Raw genomic sequence first — 21,692 nt, 5'->3', positions numbered from 1 at the left:
ATTAAATTAAAAACACCCGGGTCACACTCCAACATCTCAAGTGCAGTTAGTGTCCTCTAACTCATTCAGAACCCACTTGAGCATTGCAGATGTTTAGTTTTTAAATTGTATTAGACAAATGCCAGCATCTGAGGATATTAATCTAGGTTTTTAAGACTGAAATGGCACCGCGTGTGTCACGATTATTACCAATGCTGGTTTTTATGGCTAGGATATCAAATTTTGGTTTTATTGCTGCTAACAAGGATGGCAGTAAAAGCTCCAGAATGTGGGGTCCAGGGAGCAGTTTACAGCACAGGTAAGTGTGGTGCCTCGACTGTGACCTAGGTGTCTGAAGACAGCTCAGTCGCTCTGGCCCATTTTGTTCTTGACCTATCTGCTGGACACACCAGCAGGCCTGGCTATCACAATGGCTGGTTTTGTGAGGTAATGTTAAATGGGCAGCTCTAAACAGAGGTTACCAGGGCCGTGCCTTTCATAGGAATTCCCCTACAGCATCTAACTCATAGTCAATGGGCCTCATTATCTTCTCTGACAATGGCCAGCACCAGATCCTTTAGAGGAAGGTGCAAGAAACCCCATAAGATGCAGTTGAGATAATCTTCTTGTTAAGGAGGTCTCCTCCTCACATCTTACCAAGATTGGCCTAAGTTCGGAAGCAAAAAAAATTCTTATTCCTTTGAAAACTTTTTAGTATTGGAACTCTGGATATGTGTTATTGATATAAATGTCCAGTTCCTCCATGAATGTTGCTAAATTGTTGGCTTCCATGCCCTGTGTCAGGGTGTTCCACAGTCTAACTTTGGATTATTTATTTCCTTTCTGCATGAGGGGCAGCTTGGCCCTCCGATGTTAACCGGGGCCAGCTCTGTACAGGTGGTCACCTGGGGGAAGGTTCTATATCCCCCAATACCCCACAATTTTGAAAAACAGGATTAAAAAACTTTGACACTGAATATTCAGGGCTGGAGGAATTTCTGCTCTTTCCCCTGCACCCCAAAAAAAGGGGGGCATGGCCCAGTGTGGAAGTAGGGGGAAGATGTTTTGTCTGAATTCTTGGGGGCAAGGCCCCTTGCTCCTTTAGCTGCGAAAAGCTATTTCAGCCCCAGCCCTGGTGTCAGGCGCCTTGACTGTCCGCTCGTAGGAAGGGTCGCGGTAGAGTTCAGCGTCCCCCATCATCTTCCCCCTCGGCTATCCCCGGGCTCTCTCAGGGCCCCAGGCTTTCGCTCGGTCCAAAGCTGCACCGGCCCCGTCCGCTTCTAGCCCCCAGGCCCCGCTTTCCGGCCCGCCCAGGCAGCGGCTGGGCCGGGAGCCGGGCCAGGGCCGCGTGTCCCCAGGGGGCGAGGACAGACGGGGGGGGGGTGCACTGCGGGGGGGGGGGGGGCAGGCCCCGCCCCCGCTGGCCACACGCCCCGCTCCCTCACGGAACAGCCCCGCCCCCAACAGGGCGGTGGCGGCCCCCGGCCCGTCACGTGACTGCTCCGCTTCCGGGCCCCGCGGGCGTTGCTGGGCAACGGGGACACGCCGCCTGCGGCTGCAGGGAGCCGGGCCCGGAGCGGATCTGCCCCCCCCGCCCGGCCGGGTAAGGGCGGGGGGGGGGATGCGGCTCGGCCCCTGTCTCTCTCCCCCCGGTCTGCCCCCAGGCGGTACCTTGGCAGCCCGGCCCCCCCTGCCTCGGGCCGCCCCTCGTGCAGCGCCTGGCACCGCCGGCACCCGCAGGCACTAGGGCTCCGCGGGGCAGCGTGTGGGGCCCAGGGCGCAGAGCGGGGCCGCAGCCAGGACTCCTGGGTTCGCTCTGAGCCGTGCGCGGGGCCGCAGCCAGGACTCCTGGGTTCGCTCTGCTAGGAGCCATGTGTGGGGCCAGCAGCCAGGACTCCTGGGTTCGCTCTGCTAGGAGCCATGTGTGGGGCCAGCAGCCAGGACTCCTGGGTTCGCTCTGCTAGGAGCCATGTGTGGGGCCAGCAGCCAGGACTCCTGGGTTCCCTCTGCTAGGAGCCATGTGTGGGGCCAGCAGCCAGGACTCCTGGGTTCTCTCTGCTAGGAGCAATGTGTGGGGCCCAGGGCGCAGAGCGGGGCCAGCAGCCAGGACTCCTGGGTTCTCTCTGCTAGGAGCCATGTGTGGGGCCAGGGTGCAGAGTGGGGCCAGCAGCCAGGACTCCTGGGTTCGCTCTGCTAGGAGCCATGTGTGGGGCCAGCAACCAGGGCTCCTGGGTTCTCTCTGCTAGGAGCCATGTGTGGGGCCCAGGACGCAGAGCGGGGCCAGTAGTCAGGACTCCTGGGTTCGCTCTGCTAGGAGAGGTGTGTGTGGCCCAGGGCGCAGGGCTGGCGGCCAGGACTCCTGGGTTCGCTCTGCTGGGAGCCGTGTGTGGGGCTGAGGGCACAGAGCAGGGCCAGTAGCCAGGACTCCTGGGTTCGCTCTGAGCCGTGCTTGTGGCCGAGGGCGCAGAGCGGGCCCTGGCAGCCAGGACTCCTGGGTTCGCTCTGCTAGGAGCCGTGTGTGGGGCTGAGGGTGCAGAGGTTCGTACTGCTTTAACTGTATTGGTTTGAAATTGTATCGTTAAGGAGGTCTGACCCTCTAGCATGGACACAGTGTAAAGGTACTTGCCTCAGTTTATTCCTTTAAACACTCCTGTAATAATAATTAGAGGAATAAGCTGTACCAGTATAAGGCACATTTATACTCCTATAACTGCATCCATGCTAGGGGTGAATGATTTTAACTATTTCAATAAAAAAAAACCACTCACTCCCAACTGAAATAATTAAACGGGTACAAAAACTGTGTAGACCAGGGGTTGCTCTTTAAAGGCCAAGGTCCCCATCTCCTGAATGTGCAATCATAGGTCAAAGGAAATGGTAGGAAAGCCTGTTGCATGCTAGATCCATTTAAGAAATTAGGGATACACTTACAAAACAGAGCGATAGAAATCAGAGAGGAAAGGCCCACTGGATCATCCAGTCCAGAATTGTTCCCTAATTTAAACTCTCATTTCTAAACACAGAGTATAATCCCTTGGGGTAGGGACTACATCTTTCTGTGTCCCCCAGGAAGCATCTGCTGTGCAACACAGCAGTGAAACCGTAAGTTTGAAGCAGTGCAAAGGTGCAATGTTTCCTTCTCCCTCACCTCAGCAGGCACCATGGAGATCGTCTACGTGTATGTGAAGAAGCGCAGCGAGTTTGGCCGACAATGCAACTTCTCTGACCGGCTGGGCGAGACCAACGTGGACATCCAGCCAGACCCGAGCCAAGCTTCAAACTTCATAGAGCGGGACCCCATTGATGCTGCAATACAGTGTGCCAGTGATATGTCAGAGCATGAGGTAGAGTGGGAGCAAACAGAGCTCTCTTTTAATGAATACTTGCTTGCAAGGCTTCCTCTGACAGGATAAGAGGGATGTGTCACTTAATGGGGTTGCAGAGTTGGGTATGCTCAACAATGCAAGGTAGCCTTAGTCAGTGATAAACTGGAGATCTTCTGGGACCCCATTTGTAGGAGGAGGATATAGGTATCAAGATCTCCTCTGGAAGAAATTTAGTGATGCTTCTGGTGTAATAATTGGGCGGTATTCAGAGAAGTTTGCAATGATGTTATCTCAGGGTTCTCACCCATCCTAAAATTCACAAGATGGAGCCAATATTTTCATTGCTGTCTCCTGCAGGACAGTTAAGAGCTCTGAGTTTGTCTCGTGGTTAAAGCAGGAGACAGGGTTCTGTTGGTTCTGATTCACTGTATGGCCTTGGCAGCTCTAAGATGTTAAGACCTAAAGTGGATTTGATCTTAGCTACCTCACAGGAAACAAGTTGTGAGGCTCCATGGATGTTTGTAGCGTGGCTTGAGATCCTCTGAGGAGAACCTCCACCATAGCAGGAAAGAGATTCGTATGTTGCAAACCTGGAATGCCATGAGAAAAGGGTGGTGGTTGGAGGGTTCTCACTTCTCTGCAGTCAGTGATGGTTAATAAAAAAATTCATGAATGATTTCCTAAGAGCTCCCAGAGCCGGACTGATCCTTTGCAAAGCCAATCTGCTCCGCTTGGGTGAGAGATGAGAAGCTACTTTGGGTTTGAACTGTGGAGAAGTAGCCAATAATTCTTCATTCCAGTGCTGGCCCCTGTTTGCAATCACATTGTTGGAAACCCCTTTTTTCCAGTGTGGGGAGTAATAAAAGTAACAACTTTGTTAGTCCAATTTGTTAACATTCCCAGATGAGCTTTCTGCCTTCCTTGTAATTTGCCCAGTATAAACAATAAGGGATTCCTCAGTTATGAGGTGTAATGCTACATGATCCCACTGCACTCCAGTAGATGGAAGTTGAGTGGGGTGCTACGGACATTTGGTGAAGTGATTGTCCATAATTCCATTGTTAGCTACAGAGGGGACTACGAGCTCAACACTTGGTTATGGCCAGAAAAGTGACTGTGATGCTGGCAGCTTCTCACCATCTGTGTGAGTGTGTGTTCAGGTCAGATCTGCTGATGGCACTGACGAAAATAGTGTCTACTCCCCTTTGCCCCGCAGGAGCAGTGCAGCCAGAGAGGAGTGTGCAGGGTTCTAATCTGCCTTGTGCATCAGCAACTGAACAGCCTGTTCTATTCTGGCTGCTGGCTGTTTAGTCTTGGTGGTGGCATAGGAGCCAGAGAGAGGAGTTTTGAAAACCCAGGTGGAGTTTGCAGCACTGACAAAGCCAGGGAAATTGGTAGTCTGAGCACTGGAATCAGTTCCAGATCTGGAATCAGTGAGGGAGTAAATGCTAGACCCCACAAAGTCAGCTCATGGAGCAGCTTTAAAAACCAAGCCCATCAGCTTTGTATCTTGCTTCCCTTTTGCTTTGTGTAACACTTCAGGTCAACACGGAGAGATTTGAGATGGAAAATCAGGGGGTTAACCACTTGGAAGGAGGGTGGCCAAAAGACGTCAACCCCCTGGAGATGGAGCAGACCATTCGGTTCCGGAAGAAAGTGGAGAAAGATGAGAACTATGTGTATACCATCATACAGCTCGGCAGTGTAAGGCCACTATCCCATCCCTTTACACTCCCCTCTCCTTTACTGCCCCTCTGCCTGTCTGCGTGTGTTACAGTTCCCTTTCCCATCATGCTCTGCTTGCTGCCTGCCCTCCCAAGCCAGTAGGTTCCCCAAATGTAACATCACGGCTTATTTGCATGACTTGTTTCACAGCTGATGGAACATTGCATCAAACAGAACAATGCGATTAATATCTACGAGGAGTACTTTGAAGATGAGGAGACAGCAGACGTAGCAGATGAGCCTCCGTCTGCAAAAACTATCAGTGTCTTCAGGTATTGGCAGCTAGGAGGTGCTGCGCTGTGTTCTAAGCATTCACTGTTCTGTTCCAGTCCATACTGTCCATTGGGCCAGCTGAGACGGCTACTTCAGTTAAGCCTGCTCTGCTAAGCTGCATCTGCTGACAGGAGCAGGCATTACTGAAGCAGCCATCACAGCAGATCCTAGCAGCAGTCCATCTCAACCAGAATTAACTGCAGGACATCCCAGCTATATGAATGGAAGGCTGGAGCTATAGCCTTTCCTCTGGTAGAGACAGTCTCTCTCTGCACTCCGACCAACCCTGTCAATTTCAACCTTGGCTCAGAAAGAGTTGTTTCAGAGTAGCAGCCAAGTTAGTCTGTATCCGCACAAAGAAAAGGAGTGCTTGTGGCATCTTAGAGACTAACAAATTTATTTGAGCATAAGCTTTCGAGAGTAATATATAAATATAGATGCTCCTTTAGGTATTTCCAAATAATTCTTCTGGGAGAGCTTATTCCCCCACCTCACTGATTATTTGTTCCGATCTCTGAAAGCAGACTGTTTTTCCTTCACTGTGTTTTGAGCAGTAATTAACATGTCCTTGAAAAAACAGTCAAATAATGTTCATATGGGGAGAATCTAATGGACTTGGGGTATTATGGGGCTCTTTTTAGTTAGTGCACTTCAGTGAGTACCCCAGGTTTTAATATCTTTTGTACCACACAGTGTCAAAGGAATCTTCCTTCTTTGGTTTCTCAAAGATTTTTTTCAGTGTAGGGGCCTGTGTAGTAACTTTTAAAAGTTAGATCCTGGAATGTAATTGAATTTCTATAAATTTCTAACGGGAAAGGTTTATTAGCTTATCTAGGTCTTCCTTTCACAACCCAATGCAGGATTGTTTCCTGTAATCAATACTCAAGGGTTTTAAACTTTCTAATTGAGATTCCCGCCACTTCCCTTGAGAGACTATTGCATAGCCTGGAGCATGACAAAATTGTTAGTAAGTTAATGCCATTGTTTTATTATCAAAAAGGGATCCAAATTTAATCAAAAGGACAGCCACGCATCTCTCCTGGCACCCAGATGGAAGCAAGAAGCTGGCAGTAGCTTATTCCAGCTTGGAGTTCCAGCGAAGTTCTAAAGATATGAGCTATGAGTCATACATATGGGATCTTGGTAAGAAGGAAAAATGCTAGAGTCAATAATGCTTGGTCCTTAACTAACACGGTCCTTAATGTCTAGTAAGTGCTCTGAAGGTATTAACTAACTAATCCTCACAATACCCCCCGGGAGAGTAGAAAGAGGAGGTAGACTCCCGTTTTACACATGGGGGAATGAGAATAGGGGTTTAAGGTATCTGAAACCTGACCAAAATATGGAAAACCACCTGTAAAGACTCTCTCTCTCTGCAGGGCCAGATTTACACCTCATGTGTCACTAGGCACAGCATCTTCAGCGCCCCCACTGCCTACAGCTGACCTTTGTGTTTTTCGTAAAAAATTGAAATGAAAAGAAATATAAACACAGCCTCCTTGGGAAGGCATGAGACCCTCCACCATGCATGGTGATCCCAGCCTGAGCTGGGGCACAGACCACCTGCCCCAGGCGAGGCGCAAAGGGAGGGGACTGTACCTCTCCCCACAGTGAGCAGTCCCCGGGTATCTTCTGTCCCTCCCACAGCCTGGCGTGGCAGCTGCACTCTGGCTCTGCCTGTGTAAATAAATAGGGCATTGGCCATGCCCCTCCCTCTCCCTCACCGGCATGGGGCGGAGGCAGCAGGGTGGCCGAGATTGGGAAGGGGCTGGGATGCTCCCAGTCAGCACCCTCAGCAGCCACCAAGGCGGGCTGACTTGGACGCTTACCCTGCTCCAGCCCCACATGCTGGGCGGCCACCAACCCATGCCAGGAGCCCGGCTCCCCTCAGGGAAGCTGTATGTGTTAACTTTTAACCCACTTTTAACTTTTAGGCGCCCCAGGCACGGGCCTACTGCGCCTAATTGGAAATCCGGCCCTGACTCTCTGGCTTCCCAAGATAGAGCCCTTCTAGCTTTTTCCAGCGAGCTCAGTTACATTTTCCAGACAGATTGGATTGTTGAAGTAGCTTAATTGCCCATTCTGTTAAAAAGCAAGAAGCAACACGCCCTGGGCTGGGAAAATCATCTTGCTGAGGAACTTCCCAGGTGTATAGAACTTCAATGCGGTGTGTGAGAGAGATGTGGACATTAGAAGCAGGACTGAGTCCACCATTGAAAAACAAAAGGATGACAAGCAAAAGGGACTGTGGAGTGTGAGGAGTGGACACCTCTTCCTCCCCCCGTCATTTCACATGCCCTCCCAAAGTGAACAGACCTTTCACAGCCACAGGGGGCTGCAACCACAGTCGGAAAGATGCGGGATCTGGAGACATTCCTTCTTCTCCCAGCTGTCTGTCTAGTGACTTTCATTCCCAGCAGCTTGGAGCCGCTCAGTAATGGTCCCATCTGCTTTCCCCCCTTTAGAATCAAGGTGCTAAATGGGAAAAGAGTCATGCAGAATGGAGGCAGAAAGCGCGCACCCAGTGCAACATGCCTTGTCTTTCTGTCCCAAGCCATGGCATGGCTCATATTCTGTTTGAAGGGAGACGACGAGGTGCATTTTTATCGGAGGCAGGGAGAAGAGTTGCTGGGCTATTTCAGGCACAGAACTGGAAGTCAGGATTCCTGGGTTCTCTTCCTGGCTGTTGTGATACCCTGGGCAAGTCATTTCCTCTCTCCACCTCCACCTGTAAAATGGAGAGAATACTTGTAAAGTGATTTTGGGTGAAGAGTGCGACATTGGTGCTAGAGATTACTCTGGAATAGTACATTGTAGTAACGGTTTCTACCCTGCCTCTCGCTAGCACTGAGTTCCTAATCCAGCATTGATGCTGGGATGTGTCTTCATCCCAGCATCTGTCAAAAACAGACCGTTGGGCTAGATGCTGGAAAGACATCGGTTCTGGAGGTCACTGCTTAGTGTCCAGCCGTCCTGAGCTGAATTAGTTGGAAATGTTGTTTTCCTTTTGGGCTTCACTCAAACTTTACTTGTTTGTTTTGTCCCTTCCTGGTAGAAAATCCCAACAAACCAGAACTGGTTCTCAGGCCATCATCCCCGCTCGTGAGTCTGGAATACAACCCCAAGGACTCTCACATCCTGGTTGGAGGATGCTATAATGGACAGATCGGTAAGGGACATGGATTGTATGTAAAGCAACGCTACCAGGGGAACTGCTTAATTTTAATTCTGCACTAGCCTTGCTCCAGTGCTCATCTGCACAAATAATGAGGAATCCTTGTGGCACCTTAGAGACTAACACATTTATTTGGGCATAAGCTTTCGTGGGTTAGAACCCACTTCATCAGATGCATGGAGTGAAAATACAGGAGCAGTATAAATACATGACGGGATGGGGGTTGCCTTACCAACTGTGAGGTCAGTCTAACGAGATAAATCAATTAACAGCAGGATACCAAGGGAGGATACAGACTAACACGGCTACCACTCTGAAATCTGCACAAAGACTCTTTCGTGTCATTAGCTCCAAGGCCTGGAATACCGAATTGGAATCGGAGCCTTGGGGCTGCCATGACTGATGAGATAACACACGCTCACCTGATTAGGCAGCAGGTGGTGGCCGTGTAGGCTATGTGGCTAGATAATTCACTGTGACGTGATAGTGTTCCGGGGGAAGCCCATTCTGTCAGTGGCGGAGGTGGGTCATCCTGGACAAAGAGGCTGTGTTATTTCCTAGAAGAAAGGTGGTCATTTCATTTGTTTAGCCCTCAAAACATGTCAGGCCCTTTCCAGATGGGAAACAGACACGGATGTAGCTGGTGGAATGCTTTGAATTACTGAGTAACTTGAGTGCTAGTGAAATCAGCAGTCTCTGGAGACCGGAGGCTCGTGCTTATCCATAAAACAGGTACAGCCCAAACAGTGGCGGTAAGAGCTTCCTGTGCCCTCTACACGCACTGCCTGGCACCAGTGAGACTCAGCTCTGTTCTGTAGAACGGTCAGGTGGGTCTCTGTGTCCACCCAGTCTGCCCATGTGCGCTTGTCCCTTCCTGCCTCTCACCTGCGGGAATCAATGCAGCGGAGACTGCGGGGGGAGAGATGTGGACATTAGAAGCAGGACTGAGTCCCAACATCCATCACCATTTTATTTATTGTCAACAGTAGCCTAGATACGGCCCATTCACCTAACGGGGGGAGCTTCCCCCTGCCCTGGGGGATCTGCTGTGCTCAGCTAGCTGCCATCGCCAACACAAATGTTCTCTCTGGAGATGCCCTGGGAATGTCCTTGCTCACCAGGGCGTCCTTCCTGTGGCATGGCTGTAGATGCACCATGTCACCAAGCAGGCTAGGGCTGAGGACAGGAGGCTGCTGTATAGACCCCGCGCGCTGCACAGAACACTGTGTAGCGGGTAGCTGCTGGTGATAGTGTTACCTGCTATTGCTCGCTTCCCCACTAATGTGCCTCGGGAAGTGAGCAGTGGCATTAGAAAAGCTCGGAATAATTGCCTTCATTTCATTTGTAGAATAATTTTTGTTCCCTTGTTTTAAACATTAAAAGAGGCCCCCGTCTTTGCCAGATCCATGTAAGATTCTATTATTTATTCAGCCACGCAAGCCTTTCAATTTAATTATGCTCATTTTTATGTTTTCGCTGCCCTTTGCAGCAGCAATCTGATCTGGCAGGGCATACATTAGAAGGACATTATCATGCGCTCCTTAGGTGATGGAAGAGAGAGTCGATTTCACCTCATCCTTCACAGGGCTCCCCAGGCGTGCAGCTGATGGCCCAGCAGAGCACAGGACTGTCACATTCAATTGTTTAATTATAACCGAGCAAGAGCAAGCAAGTGCCGCTCTGCCACGTCTGCAGAGAATCAACCCAGATGCCTAACCCTGGCAAAAGTAGAGCCGGGCAAGTCATTTACACCCAAAATGAGAGTTACCTTTATGCTGTGCTAGGGATTCTCCTCAGCAGCATCTGTGCCTGTCTGATGCAGAGATATGCATATATAATACCCGCTGTTTTTGTAGGACCTCCACTGATTTGTGCTCCTGTGGAGCAGTTAGAGGGTGCATGAGTTACAGGCTGTGGAGTGGTTTGACGCCAGCCTGCTATACAACCTTGGGGCCTGGATTTCAGAAGCGCCAAGCACCCAGACCACCAGCTGGAGTAGATGGGAACTGGGATATTGCTCAGCACCACTGCATACATCTCTGCTAGGGATAGTGGTCATCCCTTGCCTCTCCGAGGGCAGTTGGGACACTTGGACTTTCCTATACTGGAGTTTTTGGCTGCTGGTGTAGCTGCATCAGTGACTTGCTTAAGCCAGCTTCAGGCTGCCCTGGGGAACCCACAGTTTAGCCTTTGTTCAGCCCATCTACACTAGGGGTTGCAACAGTTTTGCTAGGTCAGTGTTACTATATTGGCAGCTAAAAACCCCAGTGTAGGCGAGGCCCAAATCAGTGGATGGTTTGACGGCTCTTTTGCGATGAAATGCACAACATAAGTGCCAGGTAGTCGCAAACCCTGCTCCTTATTCCTGGCATCACTGGGGTGCTGCTGAAGTGATAGCCAAAGGAAGACAAACTCCACGTTCACTTCATCCAGTTAGAAAGCACCGAGAGGGGAAACAACCCATGGGAGCCAGATGGAGCAGAGCCAAAACACTGGGGCGGGGAATGGTTATTCACCAGGTCCTCTTTGAGAGCTGCAACCAAAGAGCGGGGCAGGGGATATGACACTGCTGACGGTCTCCTCCCCCTTCACAGCTTACTGGGACACCAGGAAAGGAGGACAGCCAGTGGAGCTTTCCACTGTAGAATTCAGCCACAGGGACCCCGTGTATGGAACGATCTGGCTTCAATCCAAAACTGGCACAGACTGTTTCTCCGCTTCTACCGATGGGCAGGTAAAGGCCAAGAGAAAAGGCGGTCTGTGATCTCCTCACGGCCAGCACCTGGCTTGGTATCACTGACAGTCTCTGCTCAGAGGAGAGTTAGTTTGCCCTGGGACACTCCACTGCCCCCCACCCACAGAGAGGAAGCATGCATGTACGTGTGTCTGCCATTGCACGTCCAGTCATTATTGTGTTTGATTCAACAGCTACCTGATGCTGGGTAGCATCTCTATACGAGAAAGAAACTCTGGGGATTATGAGAGCGAGCCACTCTGATGTCTCCCATCCCCTCTGCCAGGTCCTGTGGTGGGATATCCGAAAGCTGACCGAGCCCACTGAGACACTGGTGATGGACATCAGCAGGAAAGGAGTCTTGGAGAATGCTTTAGGAGCCATCGCGCTGGAGTTTGAACCAACCATGGTGAGTGCCATGAGCTCACGTGGGAGGCTTTGTCCTGTGGTAGCCATTGTTCCAAAGACCCTGGGTGTCCCAGGTTACTTTCTGCTCAGACTGGGGGTGCTGAGCGAGGCTTGGCAGGCTTGTGCAGAGCTCCTAAGCCAGAAGCATGGTGGCCAGGATGCAACACTTCAGAGAAGCAGTTCCCAGTGGTAGAATCCTTAGGCACAGGCTTGGGTTACGGTCAAGGGGGTGGGGAGGAGGGAATGTACATGTCTGTTGTATTAATTTAGATTAAATAAATGGGCCAAAGTTACTGTCTGACATTAACCATTGTTAAATGAGGTCCGGGGTTTGGTATACAGAGGCATTCACTTGCTTAGTACCCTGGTAAACACACAGTTAGGAATCCTTTTAACCTTTTATTAAAGATACAGAAAAGAAGGGCAAACAGTGAAAGCCTTTGAAATGTAAAGTGTTAAGTGAGGCTTTCATTTTAAAACAGCCCTTGTTCCCTTTCCCTTAGCTGGAGAGAGTCTTTAAAGGGAAAACCCCTTGTTTGACAGGCTCTTAGATTGTATTAAAGGTGGTAATAACTGTCCTTGTGGGGGGAAAGAGAATAAGTGAGTTGAGCTGGGCTGGAGCTGGCATTGTTGCTATTGTTGTTAAAGTTCAGTCCCATTTTCTTTAAAAGGCAAAACATGATAGACATCCAGAAAAGAGCGTGAGTAAAGAACAGCAGAGATAGAAAATGCAGCTTCTGTCTCTGATGTTGACTCCCACTTGCAGTCTCGCACAGAACGTGGTCTTATCAGCCACTCCAAGTTATGGCAAACTTTTACGAACATGGGGCTGTTTAGGGCATTTTGTTTAGCTGCCTTTTTGGTCACAGGCTGTCTGTCAGCAGTGTTGTAAAATGTACAGTCTTGGGCTGGCTACGCCAGATTCTTGTTACACAGAAGGAAGGAGGAGAGAGAGAGGAAAGGGAAGAAATTAGGCAGGGAAGGAAAAGGACACATGGAGGTGCGGGGAGAGAGAGACACGCACATCCCGGATGATGTTTGGGATTCAGCCAGGGGAGGTGGTGGCATCAGCTGGGTCCCTCTCTTTGCCCCGCTCTGGCAAGGACATTTCTCAGGATTAGGATGGTCCAGGGTCCCAAGAGGCAGTGGGGATGGTAGCCATGTTGGTGAAGCTCACTCCATCAGACAGTCTTTCTCCCAAAGTCTTTCTTCAAGGACCCCAAAAGGCTGTGATGGGCAGAATAGCCCATCCTCTCGTTTATTTCGGCTCCCAATTAGGCCTCGTTTCCGATGCACCCGCTGTGGTGCACTGATTTCTGGTTCCACGCTTTTCTTGTTTACCCAGCATGATCTTAACACAGTCCCTGAGCTATATCAGGAGGCCTTTGTGTTTGGACTAATTCAGTCTGCCTGCCTCTGCACCTTCCCCATCAACACTTGTTATTACAGGTTATTGGGACATCTTACAAACTTGCTCACACTTCCAACAGCTGAGCTCACAGCTAGGGTATAACCTCTCTGCAGGGGCTGAAGAGCACGAGTAACAATTTCAGGGCAAACTCTTAGGAACCAGGGCACAAACCCCAAATTGGCTGTGAGTTCTACACTTATTGTTCACCAACAATCACCAAGTGCAAACCCCTCAGGCAGTATAACAGCCGTAACATGGAGTCACAGACAGTCCCCTGGGGTACACGATCTGTCTCACCACCCAAGTCAGCCTGCCGTTGGGATAGATGGTCCCTTACACCAAGAATCACAGCAATATTCAGGCTACTTCCAACCCGAAAGGACCAGTTATTTACCCCAGGTCAGTTGCACCTTAGATCTCACACCAAAGACAACGCTTGTAGCCAATCCTATAATACACTATCTAAAGATTTATTAAATCAGAAAAGGAAACCAGAGAGTTATTTACAAGGTGAAAGTAGGTAAACATAGAAACACAAATGAATTACAGTCTTACATTTCAAAAGATAATAGAAGCTTCTCTAATGAGCAAGCTCTATGTGTTGTTTAGGGCTAACTCAGTCTACACAGCTGGGGATCTCTTGCTTATGCCTAGAAAAACTTGCCTCCCCAGAGTCCAAGCAGCACAGGGATAATCAGTTCCTCTTCGTTAGGGGGTTTATTCTCTTCTCACTCTTTTGGTTGCAAAGCTCAGCTGATGGATGGAGTCCGAGGCCTGGCTCATCTTCATGAGGAGGAGGCAGAATAACAGCAAAGTCGTTTGTCCTCTTCCTGACAGTATGCAGGGAAATTCCAGCTGCAGCATCCCACAACAGTCTGTCTGGTATTGATGGACTTTTCCTTTTTGGAAGGGCGTAACACCTTCTGTTGAAGATCAACCCGTCACACTAATTAATGTCTCTCTCCTGTCTGGTGATTTACACAGTCACAGAGGTTCACAATACAATTGCTCAAATATTACTTTACAGTATGGGATGCGGCTGCTATAAGTGAGATTAATGCTGGCTGCAAGTCACAAGCATTCAATAAAGTCTAAACACTAAACACATTTGTAAAACTCTCATGCCTATTTTAACAATATTAACCCCATTGAGCCAGACAGATGCCTGCTAAGTATTTGTCAGTGTTCAACTGAGACATGGGGACCTTGGCATGAGCTCGCACCTGGCCTGCCAGCGTCTCACAGGGTACATTTGTAGGCCCAGTTAGTATGACATCTCATACGGTCCTGGCGTTGTGTAGGGTTCAGCAGGCAAACCAGGTTCTCTACACACTGGTTTATATCTCTCAAACATGTTGATTTCCTGAGCTTCCACACCATTCACATGCTTCATTACCATGCACCACATCTGTCTGCATTCAGAGTAACTCCACTGACTTCCATGGGGTTACTCTGGATTTACATCAGCAATGCTGAGAGCAGGATGTGGGCCCATATGTGTTGTGTACAAATCTGCTTGAATTTCAGAGAGAGGCTGGCCAGTGCCATAAAGCATCTTGAATGCTGCAGGTGGTAATCTCTGCGCACAGCATGGATTTCCTTCATGGAACCAGCACTTAACAAGCCCGGAATTTATTTATTTTCTCCTGATCTTGGCATACAACTAAAGGTCTCTGTTAGAAGACTGGGGTGATAATGGCGTGAGATTGTTGTTTGTTGCTATTTGCAGCATACACAGGGCTCTTCCTTGGGCAGCCTTCTGGGTTCTACATTAGTAAGTGTAAATTATCCAGTGTTGTGTTTTGGCTTCCCTTTCCCCACTACCCCTGCAGTTGGTTGCTGCCGAGACAGGAAAAATCAGATCTAGACTCTAAGGGATCTCTAATCTCCAGAGCCGGCAGGGGCCGAGCCGTGATAAGCATCTTCATCTCTGCGTTGCACAGCCGAGCAGTGCTGTAATCACTGAGAATGGAGGGTTGCATAGAGCCAGTGGGGGCTGCAGTTGATAAGTATCCTGCTCTGTGTGCGCAGAAATTGGGATGTTTACAGAGCAATGAGGCCAACAGTGAATGAGAGCTGGGGGGCTGCTTTGACACTGGCTCTGCAGAGCAAACCTCAACTGCATGGAAGTGCCTTTGGTTTAAGTGTAGCCCTGAAGACAAAGGAACCGAGCTGTATATGACAGTGTGGGGATGGGGAAGGCCTGTTGGATGAGACTCCATCTCTCCAGCAAGTCATCAAGAAATGTAACCTCAGTTTATATACACAGGACATGAAGCTTAGGCAAAAGCAACTAGTGCATGTCCAGGGAAAGGTCAGAATTCTAGGCAGTCACTTGATCTTCAGTGGATTCCACACTACTTTCACCAGCTTCGGGAAGCTGGAGTTGGGCTTGTTCCTAGAATGGTGGATCTCACCAACAGCGCTCTAGTTAATAGTACACCTGCCAGTTTTCAATGCTGGGTTCAGTTCTCCTCTTGATGCACGTTGGAAGAAAGTTTGCCTGCATAACTCCTACAGGCATTACTTGGATCCAGCTACACCCTCGCCTTCCACTCATCTGGAGGAGAACAAACCCCCTTTCTGGGACCCGCCCTTCATGTGGGAGATCCTCTCCCACTGGAAGAGCATCCCCATACCCAGTGATAGTTGCGTTCAACTGTGTTTCCGACCACAGCCGACCAAGTTCATGGTGGGGACGGAACAAGGCATGGTGATCACCTGTAACCGCAAAGCCAAGACACCTGCTGAAAAGATAGTTGGCACGTACAGTGGGCACCATGGCCCCATCTACGCCCTGGCAAGGAACCCTTTCTTCCCCAAGAACTTCCTGACAGTCGGGGACTGGACTGCTCGAATCTGGTCTGAGGACTGCAAGGAATCATCCATCATGTGGACAAAGTAGGCAATTGGTTTTGTTTTGCACGTACTGTTTTTCTCCCTGATTTATAAGCACAGGATGGGGTTTCAGAAGCATCTCAGTGATGGAGGAGCACAAGTCTCTGTCTATTTTAATGGCACTTCAGTGCCTGAATCACTGGGCTTTGGAAATCCCACCTGCGGCCCCAGCGAGTGGTGGTGGCAGGAAATTGTTCCTCCCCCCACAATTAGGTTTCTTTAGAATTCCCCTTGCAGAGCCACGGAGCTCGAGCCTTTGTGAAGACAGAAGCGGAACAGGAGTGAAGGGACCTGGATTCACTCTTGGTCCGGTTGCATGGCCCAGCCCCAGTATACGTGTGAGGCAGCTGCCTAGCGTGCCTAGCACAGCAATGCATGGCATGTTAAAGCTTCGCACTCAGGGAATTCGGCAGTTACTCCAATGTAGCATAGCTCTTTAACGTGGATTCTTCAGCACCAAATGGTGTGAATGAGTTGTTCTAAGAGCTGCTGGATTTCTTGGCAGGTACCACATGGCTTACCTAACAGATGGGTGCTGGAGCACCATCCGGCCAGCTGTCTTCTTCACAAGCAAAATGGACGGGACCCTTGACATCTGGGACTTCCTCTTCAAACAGAACAACCCCTCCCTCAGCGTGAAGGTTGGGTCAGAAACATGTCGTCTTTTACCTTCGTGTCTCCTCTTCGCCCACTGGGTGGGAGCGGAGACCAAGCCGTTGCAGGGATCTGAACCATTGCAGGGATGTGCCAGGTGCTTCGCAGACCAAGGCCAGTGGAAGGCTGCTCCCCAGGCAATGCTTTGAGTTGCCTGTGTTGAGTTCTGCAGCAGGAGTGAGCTAGCAAATGCATCCTGGCCAGCCCGGCCGTGGAGGAAATCAAGTGGCCAGCTTAAGCTCTGGTGCACACATAGGCACTCACCAATGTCTCACTGTTTGGGCAACCCAAACCTGTAGGAAAGAGATGTTCCTGCCAAGTTTTTGCTGTGTCCATGTTTCCAATGTACCCATCCTCGTAGTAGCTGGGAGCAGGAGCCAGGCCTCCCACCTCCCCTGTTTAGGCCATGTCACACATAAGTGAAAACATCTTTTAAAAATCCGTTTCAGCGAGTATTAATGACTAGTGCCTGAGGCGCGCATGTCAGTCAGTCCTGACGTGCTGAGCCGTGTGGCCAGCCTGCCCTGAGACAGGCGCCCTGACACTCTGGTGATGGGCAGCACCGAAGCAGTAAACTCCCCAACTGGTTCTTCCTCCCCAGGTCTGTGACGAGCCTCTCTTCAGCCTGCGTCTGCAGGACAACGGGCGTTTCATTGGCTGCGGCTCTAAGCTGGGCACAGTGACCCTGCTGGAGGTCTCTTCCGGGCTCTGTACCCTGCAGAGGAACGAGAAGAACCTGGCCACGGCGGTGAGTGTCTCGTGCTGCAAGTGGCCGCATGGGCCTGGCTGTGCTAGCTGCCACAGGTGAGCTCAGGGTCTGCTTTGAACCTGGATGCTTCCAATCTCCCTCGTAGCGTTCACCAGTAGAAACTTGCGTGATGCAAGCGGTTGGCATGGATTGTCGTTAACGGTCTGGGAGTACATGCACCCACGTTGGGGGTTGCTCTGGGGCACCCAGGTTGTCTATACACAGAAGCTGCACCTGTTTAACTTCAATTGGATTAAAACCAGATTTAGTTAAACCACTGCAAAGCCCTGTGTGGATGTACTTATATCTGTTTAAGTCTGGTTCCGTGGATTTCATTTTGCCCCCAGGCGTAGCTAACCTAGGTTAGAGCGGCCACACAAAACATTGCACCAGTTTAACTAAAATGGGTTTCAAATCAAACCTGCCATTAAACCAGTGCAGTGTTGGGTGTAGTCCAGGCTTTCCGCGGGGTCTCTCTGGCAATAGGATGGTGCAGTGTTAGGAGGGGTTCAGAGGTAGGCAATCCTGGGCCCATGCTGCAAAAAGGGGGGCATTCTGGTGGCATTCCAGGTCTCACTAACATCAGGGACATGGACCCCTGTGTTCTCCAGCCTTCCTCCCTGCGCTGTGCGGGGCTGGCTCTCTCTATTTCCCTGGTGTGTGGAGGAGTTTTAAGGTGAAGACTCACCCCTTCACCCCTGGCGGCAGGCACGAGGGGAAACACTTCGGTTCCTAAGTAAGTGACCTGATTTCTCCAGGGTGCTGAGGACCCCAGCCAGTGTGGCAGCTCCTCGTCACGGCCCATGGAGTAGGGTTAGGTGCCTAGCTTTAAGCCCCGGAGCTCATCCTGAGGCACCCTGACGCACTTGACCTGTGAAACTGCTTCACAGCAGGGGCCAAAGCGCCAGAGACCCCACTTGTGGGGACTCTGCTGTGTGAAGGAGACCTGTGGCTGATCTCTGGATGGAGGGGGATTGCAGGAATGCCGAGGGCATGGCTAATGTGTGCACTGAGCAGCGGGACCTGCTGTGGGGCAGAAGGGGAGCAGCCTGGCGCGCTGTAGGGGCTAACGGCATGGGTTCTTAGGGGTTCTGCTTCAGTTCAGGGGCCAGGATTCCTCCCCACAGCCCTCTCGCTGGCGACCCAGGTCCCCGAGCCCTAGCCCTCTCCTGCCCCCTGTGCCTCTCAGATGTTTGAGCGAGAAGCAAAGCGAGAGAAGATCCTGGAGGCCCGGCACCGGGAGATGCGTCTGAAGGAGCGCACCAAGGCTGAGGGCAAGGAGGAGGACATGAAGGTGGAGACGGAGGAGGAGAAGCCTGAGGAGCTGCTGGCCAGAGTCCAGCAGGAGTTCTTCGAAGTCATCGAAGCAGAGATCAAGAGGAAGGAGCGGGCAGCCAAGCTGTTGAAAGCTCAGGTAGCACAGAGACGAGGTCTGCAAAAGGGATGGGGGGGTGGCTCTCTGACCATGGTGCTGCAGCCTGGAACTGGCATCTAGGAGGCAGGTCGATGAGCTCGGGGTGGGCGGCACATCACGTGCTGTGAGGAGACCAAATGGAAGTGCAGCTCTGCTCTGCAAGGGCCCTGTGATGAGGGACTTGCTGATTCCAAATCAGGTGGACTCAGTTAAAAGTCAGAGGTGATTTCCCTACCTACATGTCCTGCCACATGTCTTAGACCTGTGACATTTATATCAGCCATCAAGCTGCAGGATTCCTGTCTGAGAACATGGCGTTCACCCAGCAGGGCAGGGAGAGCCGAAGGAACAGACTGCTGTTTCAGGCTAATGGTCTGTTTGCCTTTGCTTTCATTTCATTGCAGGGGACCCCGATCCTGTGACGATCACTTGGCTGTCCCCCGTAGGTTTGATGGATGTGAACCTGGCCCTGCGTTGTTCACACCATTGTCACTGAACTTCTGCAGTTATTCACTTAACCTTCCAGTACCAGCTTCCCCCCATGAAAGTACAGTCTGTTTGACAGTATAAACTGCACCCTTATGGAGAAGATGATTTCTGACTGACTGCACTTTTGTCCCGTTTACCAATGCGCTGCCTGTTGTAGGGAACTCTGCCGGGCTGGCACAGATTCCACAAGAGCGGGGGGCTGATTTTTATAGAGGTTCTAAGTATTCACTGATAAAAGGCCAAAGCAGCAGAGCTGGGCAGGGAGCTGTTTCAGAGAGAAAGAGGGTCCGTAAGAGCAGGTTTTCCATGCCTGGGGACTTGGAACACAACGATCTCCCTATTCCTTTCAGGAGAAGGAAGTTACAGATGAAAACGAGGACGAGGACCCTTACAAGGTCAGGATACACTCCAGGCTACCCCCCTTTCCCTGCTGTAGACTGATTCCCCCATTTCTACCCCCCCAGACTCCTCAAAAGCCCCCACACTGTGGCTTTTTTCAATGTCCCTCCTTCTCTGAGCACCCCAGCTTGCCAGTCACACACCGATCCCCATGTGAAATTCACACAGGAGCCAAAATTAGGGGCATCCGTGTCCCAGCCATCTCGCCTGCACCGCAAGAGGGAACCGTGTAACTGGGTCCCCCATGTGGCAGCACCCAGAGTGTAGATGGAGCTCTGGGTGTCTTTGCGAAAGAAGGAGTTTGAAAGGCGTGTATCCTCAGGGGGAGGAGCCCAGCTTTCCTCCTTCCTACCAGCCCCAGTCAGGATATGCTGTGGGGCCAGTCCCCTTCCTAAGGACACCAGGCGGGTTTGGCTTGGGAGCTTGCGCCTAACCCTTTATTCTCAGCTGCTGCTTCTTTCCCTATGAACTTTCCCTCTCCCCTTGTACGTGAGCAGCTAACCCTACCTCTCCGTGCAGCCAGCCTTCTTGGGCAGCCCCTTCTAAGGCAGCCATCCCATTCCTTTGGTCAGCTGCCGTGGGGAGGGGGCTTCCTGTCAGCCTCCATCCCGTGCAGTGCTCGGACCCAGGCATCCTGTGTGATGACACGCAGCACAGCTGATGGAGCCAGAAAGAGGAAGTGTGGATTCTTCCCCACTGTCTTGTGAGCCTGCCGAGGTTCAGGAGGGCCAGCTAGTGCAGCTCACTGCACCTGTGACAGATCTGGACTCCCCTCCGCTGGCTGGCAGGGCATTGGGATGCTGTCTATGGGAAGAGACTCTGGGCCCCAGGAGACCCTCCTTGGCCTAACCCCTTTTCTCTCTCTACAGGAGGAGTGAGCCTGGTGTGTGGATCACAGTTGCACTTAATTTATTCTCGTACCAGTGCAGGTTGTTTCCCCTTTTGAACTTTTCTACAAGATAGACTGGATTAATAAACAGCAGCACTTTTAAGCCATGTCTGGTTGGATCCAACAGATATCAGGGTGGCGGGATCTGTATGTTACCAATCCGCTTTGCATCCTGGATCGATGGAAGAGGCGGGCAGCCATTCCCGAGCGCTGCTCTCTGCTTAGAGACCGTGCTGTCTCCCCTACGCAGACCCACAGGCTGAGCAGCAGCAGCTGCTGGAGGTCTGTGCTGTGTTCTGTTCCGCCTGCTCTCCTTCACCCAGCTGCCCCCAGGAGCATGGGACGTTCCCCTTCCCCTGAGACAGCAGCTTCTTTATGACATGACAAAAGGCCAAACAGTCCTGGGCAAACACTTGGCTCCTCTCCTTGTCCCACCATGCACCCTGCAGCCACTGCGCCACTCATCTGGCCTCGCGATCCCAGCTGGGGCGACCCGCCTCGTCTGTCGAGGTTCCCCTGTGGCACTCATCCACACGCGGTCTGCTTGGGTCATGGAACTGATAGGCCTGCTCCAAAGCTGCAGGCCCACGTGCGACTCTCCTGTTGACAGTAAAGGGGCCAGGCGCTGGAATACTCCCTGGGGAGGGGTACGAGGATGCACCGTGTGTGTGTGTGTGTTTGGCTGCAGGCATGCACCTGGCCCGAAGAAGCAGGGACTGAGTGGCTGTGTAGCAGCAGCAGGAAGATGATCATGGCAGAAGCAAAGCCCCCTTGTATAAATACTTGTGCACTACTTCTGTAATTTGCAGACATGGCTAGAAACATCAGCCAGGGACGGGGGAGACTGCTGCACATTCATGGCTGTAACTTCAGTCTGATCCGGGCAGGAGCTGCTGCTCAGTGGGGAGAGCTCAGAGCTGCAGAGCTCCCTCGGGTATTGTCCTGCGAAACAGCCTTTCCAGTATCTTGCAGCTGGGAAAGTGAAAGCAGCTCTCCGAGCCACTCACCCAGCCTGGGAGCTGCAGGAGAGGCTTGTTCAGCTTACTGGGGCTTTTCCGCTGCCTGCACTGCACGTGTTTGTACAAAGCCCCTTCTCCATGTGGCCTCTCAGGCAGGTCAGTGTAGTCATCCCCTTTGTACAGATGGGGAAACTGAGGCACTGGGTGAGGG

The 21,692-nt window shown here is 51.2% G+C and overlaps 1 protein-coding gene across 1 annotated transcript; it reads left to right on the top strand.

The window, feature by feature from the left end:
* The first annotated feature begins 3,140 nt into the window (after window positions 1–3,140).
* DNAI2 (dynein axonemal intermediate chain 2) lies at window positions 3,141–20,511 on the top strand. The gene is made up of 13 exons (XM_077833997.1): window positions 3,141–3,323; window positions 4,848–5,009; window positions 5,181–5,302; window positions 6,304–6,446; window positions 8,359–8,472; window positions 11,073–11,212; window positions 11,499–11,621; window positions 15,709–15,932; window positions 16,435–16,570; window positions 17,185–17,331; window positions 18,521–18,745; window positions 19,585–19,629; window positions 20,503–20,511. Exons 1-13 carry the CDS (start codon window positions 3,141–3,143, stop codon window positions 20,509–20,511), a joined length of 1,773 nt encoding a protein of 590 aa, XP_077690123.1.
* Window positions 20,512–21,692: the final 1,181 nt, after the last annotated feature.

Source organism: Eretmochelys imbricata, chromosome 14, assembly GCF_965152235.1.
Source record: "Eretmochelys imbricata isolate rEreImb1 chromosome 14, rEreImb1.hap1, whole genome shotgun sequence".
Lineage (NCBI taxonomy): Eukaryota > Metazoa > Chordata > Testudines > Cheloniidae > Eretmochelys > Eretmochelys imbricata.
Note: the sequence above shows the minus strand (reverse complement) of the source record. Positions and strands in the feature narration are given on the sequence as shown.